This window comes from Carcharhinus amblyrhynchos, chromosome 27, assembly GCF_965287045.1.
Source record: "Carcharhinus amblyrhynchos chromosome 27, sCarAmb.v2.hapA, whole genome shotgun sequence".
NCBI classification, from domain to species: Eukaryota; Metazoa; Chordata; class Chondrichthyes; order Carcharhiniformes; family Carcharhinidae; genus Carcharhinus; species Carcharhinus amblyrhynchos.
Window position 1 is genome coordinate 33,383,297 of NC_137350.1, and position 15,373 is coordinate 33,398,669.

General features: G+C 45.8%; 1 protein-coding gene across 2 annotated transcripts in view; it reads left to right on the forward strand.

The window, feature by feature from the left end:
• The first annotated feature begins 1,937 nt into the window (after positions 1-1,937).
• The window catches only part of LOC145359219 (SH3 and cysteine-rich domain-containing protein 2-like), a 107,565-nt gene continuing 94,129 nt past the window's right edge, over positions 1,938-15,373 (forward strand). For both annotated transcript variants that reach the window (XM_080213699.1, XM_080213700.1), the window contains exon 1: positions 1,938-2,140. In XM_080213699.1, coding sequence (XP_080069825.1) covers positions 2,051-2,140 — 90 coding nt within the window. In that variant the 5' untranslated portion in view covers positions 1,938-2,050. The remainder of the gene's footprint in view (positions 2,141-15,373) is intronic.

Below are 15,373 nucleotides of genomic sequence, written 5' to 3' on the forward strand. Positions count from 1 at the left end.
CATTAGTGTTAGAATAGAATCATTAGAATCCCTACAGTGCAGAAGGATACCATTCAGCCCATCTAGTCTGCACTGACAACAATCCCACCTAGGCCCTATTCCCACATATTTACCCTGCCAGCCTACACATCCCGGGACACTAAGGGGCAATTTAGCATGGCCAAAGCACCTTACTCACACATCTTTGGACTGTGGGAGGAAACCAGAGCACTGGTGGAAACCCACGCAGACATGGGGAGAATGTGCAGACAACGCACAGACAGTGACCCCAGCCAGCAGTCGAACCCATGTCCCTGGAGCTGTGAGGCAGCAGTACTAACCACTGTGCCGCCATGCCCCCTATATCAAGGTAAGAATTTGATCTCTCAATTCCCTTCTCTTCACATTTGCATCTCTACTATACCCCCTTCCACCAATTTCTAAACTCTCCTCCAATCACCCCAGACACTTTTCTCCCTCTCTTAGGACTCATATTTTAAAGTCAATGTCATATTCTGAGCACTCAGTGCAATACTTGTGGCACAGGACATCATATTGAACTCTGGGAGTGCACGTTTTGCATCAGTAATGCAGCCAAAACATGACCATATTTCAAATAAAATGAATGTCCTCAGAAGGCCATTGAAAGAAGGTTATCAATAGGTTAAAAGATAATGAGTGACATTCATAGCGAGAAATGATAATCAAACATTAAGGCTAAACTATGGGGGTGACATGGCCAGGTTTGTTAGGCCGAATGCACAGATGTTATATAGATTATTCAACAACAAAAACAGAAAATGCTGGAAAATCTCAGCATCCGTGGAGAGAGAACAGAGCCAATGCGTGGGATTTTCCAGCCCTGCTCGCCCCGAAGCTGGAAAATCCCGCCCAAGGTCAACGGACCTTTGCATGGTCCACCCCGCCCGCCTGCTACATGGCAGGTGGGAAGAGAAATTTCCCCCCAGTGTTTCGAGTCTGGATGAGCCTTCGTCAGAGCGCCCTTTGTCATCCAGACTTGAAACACTGGGGTTATTCTCTCTTCACAGATGCTGTCAGACCTGCTGAGATTTTCCAGCATTTTCTGTTTCTGTTTCAGATTCCAGCATTAGCAGTGGTTTACCTTTATCTTATCTCTGATGTTTAATTGAAAGACTTGGTCTTCTCCTGAATGTGCTACATCACAGTGATATACCCTCATTGTGTATTAGAGGTACAATAAGTAGTCCCACAACTCCAGGTTAAAATCCAGCAGGTTTATTTGGTGGCACGAGCTTTCAGAGTGCTGCTCCTTCAGGTGAATGAAGAGTTTGGTTCACAAACAGGGCATGTATAGACACAAACTCAATTACAAGATAATGATTGGAAAGCGAGTCTTAACAGGTAATCAAGTCTTTACAGGTGCAGGCAATGTGAGCGGAGAGATGGTTAAGCACAAGTTAAAAGGTGTGAATTGTCTCTCGCTAGGACAGTTAGTGAGATTTTGCAAGCCCAGGCGAGTCGTGGAGGTTACAGATCGTGTGACATGAACATGACATGAGGTGAAAGAGTAACCTTTCCCTATTCAGTTAATGAATCCATCACAGGCAGCTTTACTCAGTGCAATACTTTCACAGTGTGGTGGGGGCACATATCCCAGTGGAGGTCAGTGAAGGAAAAGTGGGATCCAGGGGCAATTCCCACCCCCTCTACGTGGTAGTTCAGGGGGCAGTGAGGCTATAGACCCTCCCTCCCTGTCCCCCTCGCCTAAAAGAGAAGCCCCAGTTCACAAGGCAAGGATCAGCCCCAAGAGGACAAAATACAACCGAAATAACATTGGACACGCCCACAACCCTGCCGTGCCCAATCACCGGCCTCCCTCTGCATGTCACGTGGGGGCAGAGGCGTATGCTAAATGGGTGGTGACCAATCAGCGGTGGAGGGGTGTGGCTCGGAGGCTGGTTTGTTACATTGGGAAATGTAGCAAAGTTGTAGAGTTGGTCAGAGCGCACTGGCCGCTTGTACACAAACCCACTCAGTAACTGGGCTTGAGAGCGGGGGGGGAATTTAAAGCCCTGAATTCAGCGGGAACATGACAGAAAACAACGAGACAGAAAGCGAGCCACAGAACACAGAACTCCAGAGATCACCCGGTTCTGTGTGCAGCCACCAAGAAACCAAGGTGAGGCAATTTAACAGCAGGTCTTGAGGGGGCAGGAATCCAAAAAGCCCTGTCTTTGGGTTGGAGTTGTCAAATTGGACAGCTCTTTTAAAGAGGAGGAATGGGCTGCTGAGTAATACGAGTCCAGGTTTAAAGTGTGTGTGCGTGTACAAAATAACCCTTTCCATAAATAAGATTCTGAACTTAAAACTACATCTTTTTTCCCCCCGGGTAAAAGCAATGACTGTATCAGATGCAGTAGCAAAGTGTGTGGGGAAATGTGTTCTTTTATTTTGAAAGTGACACGTTACCCAGCTGTAAGGGGTCGGTTGACTTTTTGCAACGTCGCTGATCTGAAACTGAGGTGAAGTGGAGGGACCACCCAAATAAACTACTCTTCCCCCACCACCCTCTCAATATTGCAATGAGAGCTAAAGAGAAATAAAGACTCGAGGGCAAGATGTGCATCTGTCCCTCCCAGTTTGCGATATCTACAGCTGCAGAAATTCGCACATGAGATGTGCGATTAACTAATGTGCAAAGGGAGGATGGCTGGAAAGATTTATTTTACACTAGTCGCTGCCGTCTCTTGTGCTGATGTCTTTCTCAGAGTGAATGAAAATAGGGACGGGCAGGGATGACATTCATCCCTGTAGCCACTCACTCACTCGCCCCTCAAGCTTGTTACAATGTGTTATATTGTGGACCGAGTCAGGCTCCGCATTATTCCACCCCCCCCCATTCAAACCGGATTGCGGTCAGTAATTGCTTACCTCGCACTTGCTATCTTTGTCCGGTTGCTGCCCCCGCATAGTTGGCGAAAGTGTGCACCCCTTCTCGACCTTTAGGCTAAGAGCTAGCCCAAAGATGGTGTGCAGGGTCTCATCTTGTCAGCTTGGATCTGGTTTGTGTCTCTTGTGGGGGGACCATGAATTGGATTCAATTTAGTTTTTTGGAGCAAGCAAGGGATGGGACTTGGGTTTGCCCAGTCCACTCTGAGTATTGGCTTTAAGAGTGGAGTAAAACATGTTCTTTTTTTCAGAAAGTGGCTGAATTTCTCCCAGTTCAGTCTCACTTCTGAGGAGTTAGGTGGATTGGTCATGCTAAATTGCCCTTTGGTGTCCCAAGATGTGTTGGTTAAAGGATTAGTGGGGTAAATACTTGGGGATATGGGAAACAGGTCTGGGTGGGATTGCCCTTTAGTGTCGGGGGATTATGTGGGGTTACCAGGATAGAGCCTGGGTGGGGTTGTTGTCAGTGCAGACTCGATGGACCGAATGGCCTCCTGCACTGTAGAGATTCTATGATTATTATTCTTAAATTGTATGATTTGGAATTAATCTGTGCATTTCCATGGTCTTGGCTGTTTTAAGTAGCTGAATGTATTCAGAAAGATGTATTTGAGTTAAAGATGAAAATTACTGGGGGGAAAACCACAGCAGATCTGGCAGCATCTGTGGAGAGAGAATCAGAGTTCACTGGTGAGAGAATCATGTTAGACTTAGTCAGCATTTATTTCAGATTTCCAGCTTCCACAGAACTTGGATACGGTCCAGATGCTGCGATGGCGGGCATCAAATACTAGATATTATTTTGGTTTGAAGTTATTTTTATGTAGGACATGGACTGATCATGTGACATCAATTGATGAAGTCATCATCACGTGCGACAAACTATCGATGCCCAATTTTGAAATCTGCTTGGAACTTTGTCTTTGCTTTTTAAAGTGTGACTTTTAATGCGTGGCTTTACTCCACATCATCATCTCTGTTGCTTGAAATAAATAAATATTTGTTATTTTAACATGCTGGTGTTTATATTCATCGCCAGTTCTGTTAAAAAGCTTGCAAGTGCTGAACTGTTGAGGACATTAGTGACTGTGAGTGTTATGTATTAAATTACATCTTGCAGATATAAATGTGATGTTACAAGAGATTTTTCTTAATCTTTATGCTGCCAGTATTAGGATTGCCAACCTCCTCGCGATTGGTCTTGAGTAAAGGCACTGCCATGAGCAGCCCATGAGAAGGATCATTAGACCATCCAACTTTTTTCTCATCATTTTCTTTGCCATTTGTTTAAAATATAGGGGAGGGCAGGGTAAAGGAGAGCGTGTACCTGGGAATGGCAATGGAGGTTTACAATGGAACCACCAGGTACATGTCAAACTAGAGAACATAGACCATTGAGTCTGCTCAACCATCCATAAGATATGGGAACATAATTTGGCCCATTGAGTCTGTCCTGCCATTCAATCATGGCTGATATGATTCTCATTCCCGTTCTCCTGCCTTCTCCCCATAACCTTTGATTCCCTCATTGATCAAGAACCTATCCATCTGTCTTAAAGACACTCAGTGACCTGGCCTCCATAGCCCTCTCACTGTGGCAGTGAGTTCCACAGATTCACCATTCTCTGGTTGAAGAACTTCCCCCTTATCTCAGTTTTAAAGGAATGTCTCTTCATTCTGAGGCTGTGCCCTTGAGTTATAGTCTCTCCCGCAAGTGGAAATATCCTCTCCACATCCACTTTATCTAGGTCTCTCAGTATTCTGTAAGTTTCAACTAAACCCCCTCTCATCTGAATTCCGTTGAATATTCGATGGAGGCAGAAGTGATAACCATTGTGCCTGCCCAAATAGAGCAGCATTGTGGTACAGTGAATAGCACTGCTGCCTCACAGCGCCAGGGACCCAGGTTCAATTCTGGCCTTGGATAACTGTCGATGTGCAACTTGCACATTCTCCCTGTGTCTGCGTGGATTTCCTTTGGGTGCTCTGGTTTCCTCCCTCAGTCCAAAGATGTGCAGGTTAGGCCATGCTGGATTAGCAGGTTAAATATGTCAGGTTACGGGGATGGGTGGGATTGTGGTCGGTGCAGTCTCGATGGGCTGAATGGCTGCCTTCTGCACTGTAGGGATTCGATGATTCTGTGAATGTAAACTTGCACTCCTCAACTGATTCTTTTATGACAAACCCTTTATTCCTAGTAACATTCTCGTGAACCTCCACTGGACCCCTTCCAAGACCAGTGCATCTGTTCAATGAAATTATGACTGATGTGATGTGATCCTCAACTCCACTTTCCTGTCTTATCCTTAAACCTCGATTCCCTTGAACCAAGGAATCCCTGGTGCAGAAAGGGACCATTCAGCCTATTGTATCTGCAACCAATTCTCCAAAAGAGTATCACCACCAGCAGCAAAACAACGCCCACCTCCACACATTTGTCATGGCTAATCCAGTCTACATATCTTTGGACACTGGCCACAGTGAATTGTTCCTTAATCTTCTTACCCTCCACATATTTGGAGCGTGGGAGGAAAAACGTGCAAACATGGGGAGAACGTGCAGACCCCACACAGACAGTCATCCAAGGCCAGAATCAAACCAGGATCCTGCACACTGTGAGGCAGCGGTGCTAACCAGTGCCAACATGCCATCTTTACTGATTAAAAATCTGTCTGAGCCTTGAATATATCTAATGACCCAGCCTCTGCAGCCCTCTGTGGTAAATAATTCCACAGATTCACTATCCTCTGAGTCCTAGACTTTCTCACAAGGGGATACAATTTTTCCAAACTCTGTCAAGCCCCCTCAGAACCCTACATGTCTCATTCTTCTAAACGCCAGTGAGCACAGGCCCAGCCTACTCAATCTCTCGTCATGAAATGACAACCCGATGCAGCGTACACCACACTATCTACACAGGTTAATGGGGTCCCTGATGAAACAAAGGAAGGCATCTCGATACAAACATTTGAATATGGTGGTGGAACATTTGAGGCCCGTGGAAAAGATAAGAATAATTACAAACTTTCCAAGTATTGATCAATGAGTGGTAAAAGTGGGCGGCACAGTGGTTAGCACTACTGCCTCACAGTGCCAGGGACCTTGATTTGATTCCTGGCTGGGGGCACTGTCTGTGTGGAGTCTACAAGTTCTCCCTGTACCTGCGTGGGTTTCTTCCAGGTGCTCGGGTTTTCTCCCACAGTCCAAAGATGTCTGGGTTAGGTGGATTGGAAATGCTAAATTGCCCCTTAGTGTTGGGGGGACTAGCTAGGGTAAAGGCATGAGGCTATAGGGATAGGGTTTGGGTGGGATAGTGGTCAGTGCAGGCTTGATGGGCCAAATGGCTGCCTCCTGCACTGTAGGATTCTAGGACAAAATATGCATCATTGTTTAAAATAGAATATATTTGCACGTACCACATTCGTGTGTGTGTGTGTGTGTGTGTGTGTGTGTGAAATATAAATGTGTATTACAAATACATTCCTCCTCCCCCCCTCCTCTTATCACATCATCTTTAACAGGGCTAGCTGTCCTCTAGTGACATTTTCCAAGTGAGCCCTGATGTGAGGCAGCATGGTGGCACAATCGTAAGCACTGCTGTCTCAGCGCCAGGGACCCAGGTTCAATTCCAGCTTCAGGTGACTGTCTGTGTGGAGTTTTCACATTCTCCCCGAGTCTGCATGGGTTTCCTCCGGATGCTCTGGTTTCCTCCCACAGACCAAAGATGTGCAGATTAGGTTGATTGGCCATGCTAAGTTGATCCCAGCGTCAGGAGGATTAGTAGCAGGGTACATATGTTGGGTTACAGGAATAGGGCTTGTGTGGAATTGTGGTCAGTGCAGATCTGATGGGCTGAATGGCTGCCTTCTACGTTGTAGTGATTCTGTTCTATGGATTCTATGTGAGCCTCAGCAGATTGTCAAGTGTAGAGGACACTACAGCTAAGCTTGATTCTGTTCTGAGCTGATAATAACACACACACACCTCCCAGTTGTAGCGAGAGGTACCAGATCAGAAGTGAGAACCCTGATTTTTGTTTTGCTTTCTTAGCCATGGAGCTTCAAGACCAATTGTGAAAGCTAACCTGAAATGAGTTAATTCCGATGTGACCTGGAACCCAGGTGGTTTTGTGCTAAGCTGCACCCACTCAAAGGGACTACATTTTTCATTCTTAACTTATTGAGACATGTATTTAATTTTTCAATACAATCTTGCCTAAGCTGTGTTCACCCACTTCATAAAGATGCCCGAAGATAAAATCCTCTAGTCGCTGCACTCCAGCACCTGCTGGGGTATACTGAGGGAGAATTTGGCCAAAACACCTAACCAGCACGTCTTTTGGACTGTGCTAGGAAACCGGAGCACCCGGAGGAGACCCACACAGACAAGGGAAGAATGTGCAGAGTCCGCACAGACAGTGACCCAAGGCCGGAATCGAACCCGGGTACCTGGTACTGACAGGCAGCAGTGCTAACCGCTATGCCATCGTGCCTTGGATTAGGTTGACTGGCCATATTAATTGGCCTCTTGGTGTCAGGGGGATTAGCAAGGAAAATACATGAGGTTACGGGAATATGATCTGGGTGGGATTGTTGGTGCAGACTCGATGGGCTGAATGGCCTCTTTCTGTACTGCAAGGATTCTGATTCATCACGTTGTAGTTTGGTTGCTATAACCGGTCTCTCTTCCTGAGCAAGCAAGACGTAAAATCAGTTAGTTTTACCACTTTCTATCTCTGATTCTGCTGGAAAACTGTACACATGGATGTCAGTAGTGTTGCCATCTTCTCCCTCTACTTCACTATCCCAACACCACTCCCTTGCCAGTCTGTCCAACTCAACATTGACTATCCTCAATGACCCAGCCTCCCGCACTCTGGGGAAGAGAATTCCAAAGTCTAAGGACCACTTGAAAGAAGACATTCCTCCTTATCTCCGACTTGTACTGCACACCCTAGTTCTGGAATTCCCCTTGAGAGCCCCTGTCGAGTCCCTTCAGTAAGATCACCTTTCATTCTCCAGCCTTCGATGGGTATAAAGCCCAATCTCAACCTTTCCCCAAAAGACAACACTAGTATGGATGTTCTGCGGTTCACAATGTTTCTTCCAAGGATGGGAGAGTGAGATTGTAGAAAGTATCCAGGATCTTTCCTCAGAAGATTTAGGAATTAGAGCAAGCCATTCAGGGCTTTGAGTCCATCCTGCCTTGGCTGGTCAGCACTTCAATTCCAATCATCTGCTTTATCTGAAGGGCTTTAGATATGAGGAGAGGTTGGATAAACTCGGATTGTTTGCATTGCAAAGACGGGACGTGGGGGGAACTAATAGAGGTCTACAAAATTATGAAAGGCATCGACAGGGTGGATAGTTAGGGGCTTTCTCCCAGAATAGGAAGCTCAACCAGAAGAGGTCACAGCTTTAAGGTGAGACGGAGTAAGTTTGATGGAGATGTGCAGGCAAAGTTTTTCACACAGGGTGGAGGATGCCTCAAATGCACTGCCAGTGGAGATGATGGAAGTAGGCATATTAGTAATGTTTAAGGTGTATCTTGATAGACTCATTAACGGGATGCGATCAGAGGGATAATGTATTGGCCCAGGTGTGGGCTGAAGGGCCTGTTTGTGTGCTGTATTGTTCCTTATTCTTTATTTCTATATTCGTTTTATCATAGAATCTACAGTGCAGAAGGAGGCCATTTGGCCCATCGAGCCTGCACCGGCCACAATCCCACCAGGTCCTCTCCTATCCCCTGGAACCCCACATATTTACCCTCCTAATCCCCCTGACATTAAGGTGCAATTTATCATGGCCCAATCAACCTAACCCTCACATTTTTGGATTCTGGGAGTACTCGGAGGAAACCCACACAAACATGGGGAGAGCGTACAAACTCCACAATGACAGTCACCTGAGGCCGGAATTCAACGCTGGTCCTTGACGCTGTGAGGCAGCAGTGCTAACCGCTGAGCCACTGTGTTGCCCACACAATTACCTAACCAAAAAAACCCCTCAAGCTAGGATTTCACCATCCATACCCATCACAGGAATCGGAGTGGACGAGGGCCGGAACGTGGACCATTGACCTTGGGTGGGACTTTACTGTTTTGGGGGGGTGGGGGCGGGGGGTTGAGCGTGGCTGGAACGTCCTGTCCTCAATCTTAGCCTTGAAAGCTTCAATTGTCCCAACACGCTCAAACTTTTGGATCTGATTAATTCCAAATTCCGACTAGGCCTCTGTGAGGAGAAACCCACCGTGATTTAGCTGCTAAATGGCTTACCCGTAAATTTAAGATGATGTCCCCTCACTTATACGGGTTGGACAAATGATTGGTGGAATGAACAGCACTGCTGTGTTGAACAGTCTTATTGCATTCACAGGAAGGTGATTGGGGCCTGCTTATTGGCAACGCAGAATGGCTTTTGCAATCTGGCACGTTTTCGACAGGGAATTAGAAAAAAAAAACACTTCAAAACGAAAAATATCAAATGCAAGAAAATCGGATTATAGAGCTCCAGCTAAACTAGAGCATTGGCAAGAGCGCACCTTCCTCTTTGCTGGAGAGTCTATGATGCTGTAATGAGAAACGCAGTTCCATTTACTTGAATGTTTTTAATACAGTGACACTGCAATAATCCAATCGGAAAATAAGTTATGTGCAAATGACATCATGGTGTAAAATCACTAGGCAAAGTAAAAATGAAGAGATTTTATGTGTTGGGAAAGCTAGCTTTAAAAACACAGAATTGTAATTGGCTTTACTCCCTCGGTCAAAAATAAATGACTTAAAGGGGAGGTTTCGTTAGATCAACTTAAGAATTAGGAACAGTAGTTGGCCATTTGATCTCTGGAGCCTGCTCTACCATTTAATGGCTGGATCGCTCTCACCTTGCCCACCATGGAATCAGAGTGGGCAGGGATCCAACAATGGAAATCTCCGATGACCTCAAGCACGAATTTCCAGTCTCGTCTGAGCGAGGCTGTAAAATCCCACCCATTAAGTCTTTTTTAATTCATTTGTGGGACATGGGCATTGCTGGCTGGGCCAACATTTATTGCCCATCACTAGTTGCCCTTGGAGGGCAGTTGAGAGTCAACCACATTGCTGTGGCCCTGGAGTCACATGTAGGCCAGACCAGGTAAGGATGCTAGATGTCCTTCCCTGAAGGATATTGGTGAACCAGGTGGGGTTTTTTTTGACAGTGGTTTCATGGTCATCACTAACTTCTTAATTTTTTTGTTGAATTCAAATTCCACCATCTGCTGTGGTGGAATTTGAACACGGGTCCCTAGAACGTTAGCTGAGTTTCGGGATTAATAATCTAGTGATAATACCACTAGGTCATCGCCCCTGCAGATTGTGGCTGATTTAATTAAAGTCATAAATATATAGAGCACGGAAACAGGCCCTTCAGCCCAACTCATCCATGCCGACATGGTTTTCTAGGCTGAACTAGTCCCATGTGCAGTTTAAACATAGAAGCTAGAAGCAGAAGTAGGCCATTTGGCCCTCTGAGCCTGCTCTGTCATTTATTGTGATCAAGGCTGATCATCAGGTTCAATATCCTGATTCCCTTTTCCTCCCATATCCCTTGATCCCTTCATCCAATATCTAATTTCTTCTGCCAGTCCCAGTGACATCCTTGTAAATCTTTTTTGCAGTACTCCAAATGTGGCCTTATCAATGTCTTGTACACTTGTAACATAATATCCCCAACTCCTGTACTCAGTGCTCTGACCGATGAAGGCAAGTGTGCCAAATGCCTTCTTCACTACACCTGTGATAACGTTTTCAAGAATTGTCGCCTTAACTCCACTTTCCTGCCCGTAACTTCTCTTTTTGTAGGTCAAAAATCTGTCTAACTCAGCCTTGAATAGATTCAATGGCTCGGCCTCCACTGTTCTCTGGGGTGGAGAATTATAAAAATTAGTGATCCTCCGAGAGGAAAAAAAAACCTCCTCATCTTCATCTTAAACTGGAGATGTACGAGGCAAATTTTTTTAGAGGGTAGTGGGTGCCTGGAACTTGCTGCTGGGGGAGGTAGTAGAAGCAGATAAGATAGTGAGCCATGTCCAAGTTTTTTATTCGTTCATGGGACATGGGTGTCACTGGCTGGGCCAGCATTTATTGCCCATCCCTAGCTGCCTGAGTGCAGTTGAGAGTCGACTACATTGCTGTGCCACTGGTGTAACATATAGGCCCGATCAGGCAAGGACAGCAGATTTCCTTTCCTAAAGGACATTGAGGTGTCTGGGCAAATACATGAATAGGATGGGAGTAGAGAGATATGGTCCCTGGAAGGGTAGGGGGTTTTAGTTCCGTTCTGCAGCGTGGCCAATGCAGGCTTGGAGGGCCGAAGGACCTGTTCCTGTGCTGTAATTTTCTTCTTTGTCTTTGGAGATACAAGGGGCACACTTGCTAAACAGGTTTTAGATTCCCCCATGAGGGAAAGCATCCTTTCAGTTTCTACCTTGTTAAACCGTCTCAGAAACTTCTCTGACGCAGAGTTATCCAGACTCAATGTTGGCTCTATTTTTTTCTCCACAGATGCTGTCAGACCTGCTGAGATTTTTCCAACATTTTTTGTTTCAGATACCACCATCTTCACAGTGCCAAAGACCCAGGTTCAGTTCCCGGCTTGGGTCACATATCTGCGTGGGTTTCCTCCCACAGTCCAGAAATGTGTGGGTTAAGTGTATTGGTCATGTTAAGTTGCCCCTTGGTATCAGGGGAAATAGCTAGGGTAAATGCATGGGGTTATGGGAATAGGTCCTGGATGGGATTGTGGTTGGTGCAGACTTGATGGGCTGAATGGCCTTCTGCGCTGTAGGGATTCTGTGTATTCTGTGAAATGAAGAATGTTGCTCCTTCCTTTCTGCTTCACCTCGGAGGAGTGCCTCTGCCTCCCATTCTTGCCTCTGAGTGAGAATGCCAACCACAAGCAATCTTGTGCTATGGTCTTGGGTTATTCTTGTGTTATTCAAGGGGCTGAAAAGAGACAACCTGAGCTGGGGAGGCGATGGCTCAGTGGTATTATCGTGAGGTTATTAATCCAGAAAACCAGCTAATGTTCTGGGGACTTGGGTTCGAATCCCACCACAGCAGATGGTGGGATTTGAATCCAATAAAAAAACTGGAATTAAGAATCTACTGATGACCATGAATGAAACCATTGTTGATTAGTGAACCAGATGGGCTTTTCCAACAGTGTCCTTTAGGGAGGGAAATCTGCTGTCCTTACCTGGTCTGGCTGACATGTGACTCCAAAGCCACAGCAGTAGATGTACGAGGCAGATTTTGTACACAGTGGTGGGTGCCTGGAATTCGTTGCCAGGAGAGCAAATGGAAGCAGATACAGTAGTGACTTTTAAGGAGCATCTTGACAAATACATGAATAGAATAGAAATAGAGGGATATGGTCCCCAGATGGGTAGGGTGTTTTAGTTAAGTCAGGCAGCATGGTTGGTGCAGGCTTGGAGGGCCGAAGGGCCTGTTTCTGTGCTGTAATTTTTTTTTTTGTTCAATGTGGTTGGCTCTCAACTGCCCTCTGAACAAGGGCAACTAGGGATGGGCAAAAAGTGCTGGCCAGCCAGTGACACCACGTGGGAATTGTGGAGCTAACATGTGACTTTCACACCTATCTGCGTTAAAAACCTGATTCCCAGTCAGTCACTTACCCATTAGCTAATCTCTTTATCCACAGATCACTTAAGAGAAGTGATAGTTAGTGATCCTGGGTGTTGACATTTCATTGTCACTGTCAATGTCCATAGCACCAGCTTTTGTAATGTGGGTGGCGACAAACAAATATAGGCCACCATTTTCTGGGCCCGTTTGCTGCAAGTGCCGATCCTGTTATAACAGCTGACTCTCACGGCCAGCAAAGACGTGAATTCGATTACTGTCAATCTGCATACATTACAATGCACTTAAACTGTTTAATGCCGCTACCTTCCAGGTCGTCAGACGTGACGTCACATTGACAGGAATCAGTACTGGTTTCCCAAAACAGAAGCCAGTTGTAATGACCACGCTGGGGGCTTGGAGGTGGTGATAGCCCCCTGGGTGGTGACGGACTGGCTCCTTGGCAGTGGCATTGCCAGGGGACAGTGCCTATTTGGCACCATCGGGGATGGTGCCCCTAGAGAACTCCAGTGAGGGAGGGTGGTGATGGTGGAAGAGGATAGTTCCCACCTGCATTGTGGTGGGGGTATGGACACTGATGCCATGATGGGGGGTTGTGGGGTCATTCTAATGCCTGCATAGTGTAATGGGGATGGGTGGGGGAAAGGGGGGGTGGCCCAAACATTGAGTAGTGAGGGATAGGTTGGGCATCTGTTGAGGGTTGGAGGTGTTCCCCATGTCTGCCAGGATCCTAATGGCCGTGTTGTGGGGGGAAGCAGGCTGGGTGCTTTCACTTTCACCCTGAGATCAAGGTACCCTGATCTCTGTGGAGCTGGCCTCATGTTTAGTATCCTCCCCTCCTTGAGAACAATAACACAAAACCCCTCCTCTGCTCTTTGTTGATCAAGGCCCTGATTTTCACTGGCATGACTGCCCTGAAATTGGGGTAGGTGAGGTTCGCAGACAGCATTACCCATTGGACTTGGGTGCGAGCCTTGGGCGGACGTGCCAGTAAAACTCCAGCCCAAGTGTCTGAAGATCTGACTGTGTTTCTGGGGAGAAATGCACCAATTTTCCTTCAGAACCTGACATTTCGCCATCTTTTAGGAGAATTCCGCACATAACTTTTCCACCCCCTCAATCAGAAATACTTCTCTTTTGTGTCGTAGAACCCCAAAGATTTCAGGGAACGGGTTCACAGATTCTGCTTCTCCTCCTTTTAAAAAGTAGATTTGTACCCTGTAATTTACATTTTTCAAAATCATTCGAGTCTATGACCAGCATCAAGTGCTGGCTTGAAATAAATTTTGAACAGAGGAATTGTCTCTCACAATCAACCGAATTGGTGTAATGTGTCTTAATTTGTATATTGGGGGATTAAGACATTGGATTTATCTATAAGTTAATAGTTTATTTATTAGTGTCACAAGTAGGCTTACATTAACACTGTAATGAAGTTACTGTGAAAATCCCCTGGTTGCCTCACTCTGGCGCCTGCTTGTGTACACTGAGGGAGAAATTAGCACAGCCGATGTAGCTAACCAGCACGTTTTTTGGACTGTGGGAAGAACCCAGAGCACCCGGAGGAAACACATGCAGACACGGGGAGAACGTGCAAACTCTGCACGGATACTGATCGAAGCCTGGAATCAAATGGGGTCCCATTTGTGTAGGGGACCATATTATGCTTAATACAGTTAGGGGGACTGAGAGATTGGACAATCTCAACGTCACACATAAATCTGCACTGGTCACAGTTTTACACATCAGTGAGGACTTTGAAGCTTTACTTAAACACAAAAATCTCAATCAAGACACGTGTAATTTGCAAGACCCAAAGTGGAATACACTTTGTTTTTACAAAGTTTTATGTGAGATTCGCATTTACATGCTGAATGGAAGCATATCTGCAATTAGGAGACAGTCAGTAGGATGGAATTCAAAAATACACATTTAACCAGAGACATTGATTATGGAGAAATTTCCTGCTTTTATTTGTGAATTTTGGGCCTTTGATTCCATTTCCCAGCAAATACGAATGAGGCAATGCAGCAAACAGGATTAAACACATTAGATAATCTGAGCAAGAGAAACATTAAATTTATTTGTGATAAGTAGAAATCTTAGAATCCCTACAGTGCAAAAGGAGGCCATTTGGCCCATCGAGACTGCACCAACAACAATCCCATCCGGGTCCTATCCCTGTAATTCTATATATTTACTCTTGTTAGTTCCCCCTGACACTAAGGAACAACTTAGTATGGCCAATCCACCTAACCCACACATCTTTGGAGTGTTGTAGGAAACTAGAGCATCTGCGGGAAACCCACGCAGACACGGGGATTCACACTAAATTATTGGGGTGTGCTGCACAGACTACATCACACATAACCCACATCGTACAGTATTTGATCAAAGTTAAAAGGATGGTGTAAAACTGACATGTCACCCCCATTAGGAAAGTGCAGTAAGAAGTCTCCATCAGGTTAAAGTTCAATAGGTTCATTTGGTATCCCGCGCTTCCAGAGCGCTGCTCCTTCATCAGGTCAGTGACCGGGAACTTGGATTCATGTCACACTACGTGTAATCCCTACCATTTGGCCTGGGCTTGCAAAATCCTACTAACTGTCCTAGTTTGAGGCAATTCGCACCTCTTTAACGTGTGATTGAGCCTCTCTCCACTTGCATTGTCTGTAATTGTAAAGACTTGATTACCAGTAAAGACTCGCATTCCAACCATTGTCTTGCAATTTTATCACTATACGTTGAACTCTCCACTCACCTGATGAAGGAGCAGTGCTCTGAAAGCTCGTGATTCCAAATGAACTTTTTGGACTTTAA